At 40.7% G+C, this 2,894-nt stretch overlaps 1 protein-coding gene across 1 annotated transcript; it reads left to right on the top strand.

Moving 5' to 3' along the window:
- The first annotated feature begins 1,439 nt into the window (after positions 1-1,439).
- On the top strand, positions 1,440-2,384 carry LOC113269441 (olfactory receptor 52D1-like). Its single transcript, XM_026518332.2, has one exon. The coding sequence runs from the start codon at positions 1,440-1,442 to the stop codon at positions 2,382-2,384; it is 945 nt and encodes a 314-aa protein (XP_026374117.2).
- The last annotated feature ends 510 nt before the right edge of the window (positions 2,385-2,894 follow it).

Below are 2,894 nucleotides of genomic sequence, written 5' to 3'. Positions count from 1 at the left end.
TGCCTGTTTAAAGTTATAATGTAATGACTTGTTTAAAGCTAAATGAAAAAAAAAGCCATATTTATGCTCTTCAAGTGTTTTTCACTATAATAAAACCAGGTTCTAGTAAATGTAGAAGCTTAGAAAAAAAAATTATATATATATATATATTGGTTTTGGTTAATGATATATGGGGAATATAAGTGTTTTGGCATGATTCAGGAAAGCATATATAGAGGTAACTCTGTGTAAGTTCTTAGTTCATATTATATCCATGAGGATTTATTTGAGACATGGAGAAAGCAGGTTCTCCTTAAAAACCGATGGCAGTGCTACTAGATATGTACTAAGTACTGCCTTGATGAGCGATAGGAAAAGCAGAAAACTAGTAACTAAGGGTTCCTCTACAGCTGAAGCATTTGCGGTGACTTAAAAGTTAGTTCTTTTCTTTAACCCTCTCAAGTCCTGCCTCATGCTCAACCCCTTCATCCCAGGGCTTCTCTGCCATGGAGGTCTGACTGTCCATTGGAACTATAAGAAGAAGTATAAAGTGTAAAGAAACCTACTACAGTCAGTAACCTGTATCTCAAGCATCATTAGGTAACTTTACCAATCCAATAAATAAACTATTGTGCATGTTTGGGAATTTGGGTTTCTGGACCAACAAGTGAAGGAGCTCAATTAATATCCAGCTGTGCAGTGAAACGATCGAAATCTGAACAAAAGGAAGATAAAAAGGTAGTGAGGGGTTAATGTTAAGAAATACCTTGTCCTTACCAAAAGATAGCTGTTGGTTCACAAAAACATAATATGCGCCTATGTAAGTAGTACGAAATAGAAAGAAACAATAGGAAAAAAGCAACATCGTGGCAAACTTTGTCAGCTTAGTTACATATGCAAAGTAGCAAATGAAAGGCTAAAGATACAGATTGAGTTGATTCTACTTCAAAAGCTGTGCCAAAAACTTCAATATCAGGTCCAGAGAGGGACAAGGCCCTCTATTTCTATTCCCCACGTGAATGGCAGAGTGGATTACAAGCGTCCTTTCAGTAACTCCTTGATATTTTCACAAGACCTCTGCTTGACCACTTGCATTTATGGAAAACCCATTGACCTGAGGGAAATACTGAATAAGAGCTCAAGGAAGAAACTCAGTAACCTCTCAGTAAATGTTGAATTAAGTACAAGTAGGACGAAAGATGGAATCTTTTACTGCAAATGAAGGGACAAGGTGACTTATAGGTCCCTGAGATAATATAAGTATTATCTTTCTGTACTTCTAAACACAGTCATTTGGTATGTTATTGCTAATTTTAGTATTGTGATCCTAGTGAATTTCAATACACCTGATGATGAATTTGAATTGTTTTTAGCAACAGATCATTAAGGGTCTGCTTGACCTGAATCTCCATGTTTTCAGCATCCGCTTGTGCTGCCCAAAAAGCAAAGGGAAAAGCACCATGCCTCCTCTCAACACTTCTCGTCCCTCTCCTGTCACCTTCTTGCTGATGGGCATCCCAGGACTAGAGCACCTGCATGTCTGGATTGGGATTCCCTTCTGCTCCATGTACGTGGTGGCCGTGGTGGGGAATGTGACCATCCTGGCGGTGGTGAGGGCAGAGCGAAGTCTCCACGAGCCTATGTTCCTCTTCCTCTGCATGCTCTCCATCACCGACCTGGTCCTCTCCACGTCCACGCTGCCCCGCATGCTCTGTCTCTTCTGGCTCGGAGCCCACGACATTGCCTTTGATGCCTGCCTGACCCAAATGTTCTTCATCCATAGCTTTACTGCTATGGAATCAGGCTTTTTCCTGGCCATGGCCTTTGACCGTTACGTGGCCATTTGTGACCCACTGCGCCATACCACCATTCTCAGCCACGCTCGCATCACCATAATGGGTATTATTGTGGTGATTCGGGGTGTAGCCTTCTTTTCTCCACATCCCATCCTGCTCAAACAGCTGCCCTACTGCAGAACACGAATCATCGCCCACACCTACTGTGAGTTCATGGCCGTGGTGAAGTTGGCGTGTGTGGACATAAGGGCCACCAAGAGTTATAGCCTCAGTATGGCCTCTATCATTGGCTCATGTGATGCCATTCTCATTGGTGTATCCTATGCCTTCATCCTCCGCTCCGTGTTCCGCCTGCCATCCCGAGAAGCTGGCTTTAAGGCTTTGGGCACGTGTGGATCACATGTCTGTGTCATCCTTGTGTTCTATTCCACAGCTGGTTTTTCCATTTTCACTCACCGTTTTGGGAAGAGTGTGCCTGCACATATCCATATTTTTATTGCAAATATGTACCTTTTGGTGCCGCCTTTCCTCAACCCCATTGTGTATGGAGTAAGGACCAAGAAAATACGGGAGCACGTTCTTAGGACATTAATGATCAAAGTTGCTTGATTTTAGTTGGATTGACAAAATAAATGGACATAAAAGAGATGATGTAAGTAAAATCACTAGCTGCTCTTACTCCTGCAATTGAATTGCATTTACTGCCTGAATGTTCCCTTTTATTTACTATATGTCTGTGAATTCCAAAAATTCCAATCCAACACGCTATTTCAGCTTATTCATTTATTAAATATTGGAGGACAAATTGTTAATCTCCTTCTAACTGTGTGTCTTTTGGAGGATAATTACAAATAGAGAGTGAACAGTAGAAGAAGGAAAAAAAATATGTACATTGTAAACAAAATAAGATTTCTCAAGAGAACTGAATGATGGACGGTTTCCCACTCTTGTTTAGGGGACAGCTTAGGGTACAACCAACAACTGAAAGAAGCTTCCCCTGATGTTTCTCTTTGCTAATATATATTTGTATGTTGGTAATAAAGAAAAGACCATGAAGATTGATCTATCCTTTACATATCTCTGTATCTATCTATCCAATATTATTATTCATGTTTTTAG

This window comes from Ursus arctos, unplaced genomic scaffold (assembly GCF_023065955.2).
Source record: "Ursus arctos isolate Adak ecotype North America unplaced genomic scaffold, UrsArc2.0 scaffold_22, whole genome shotgun sequence".
Lineage (NCBI taxonomy): Eukaryota > Metazoa > Chordata > Mammalia > Carnivora > Ursidae > Ursus > Ursus arctos.
The sequence above is the reverse complement of the archived record's forward strand: the minus strand, read 5'-3'. Positions and strand labels throughout refer to the sequence as shown.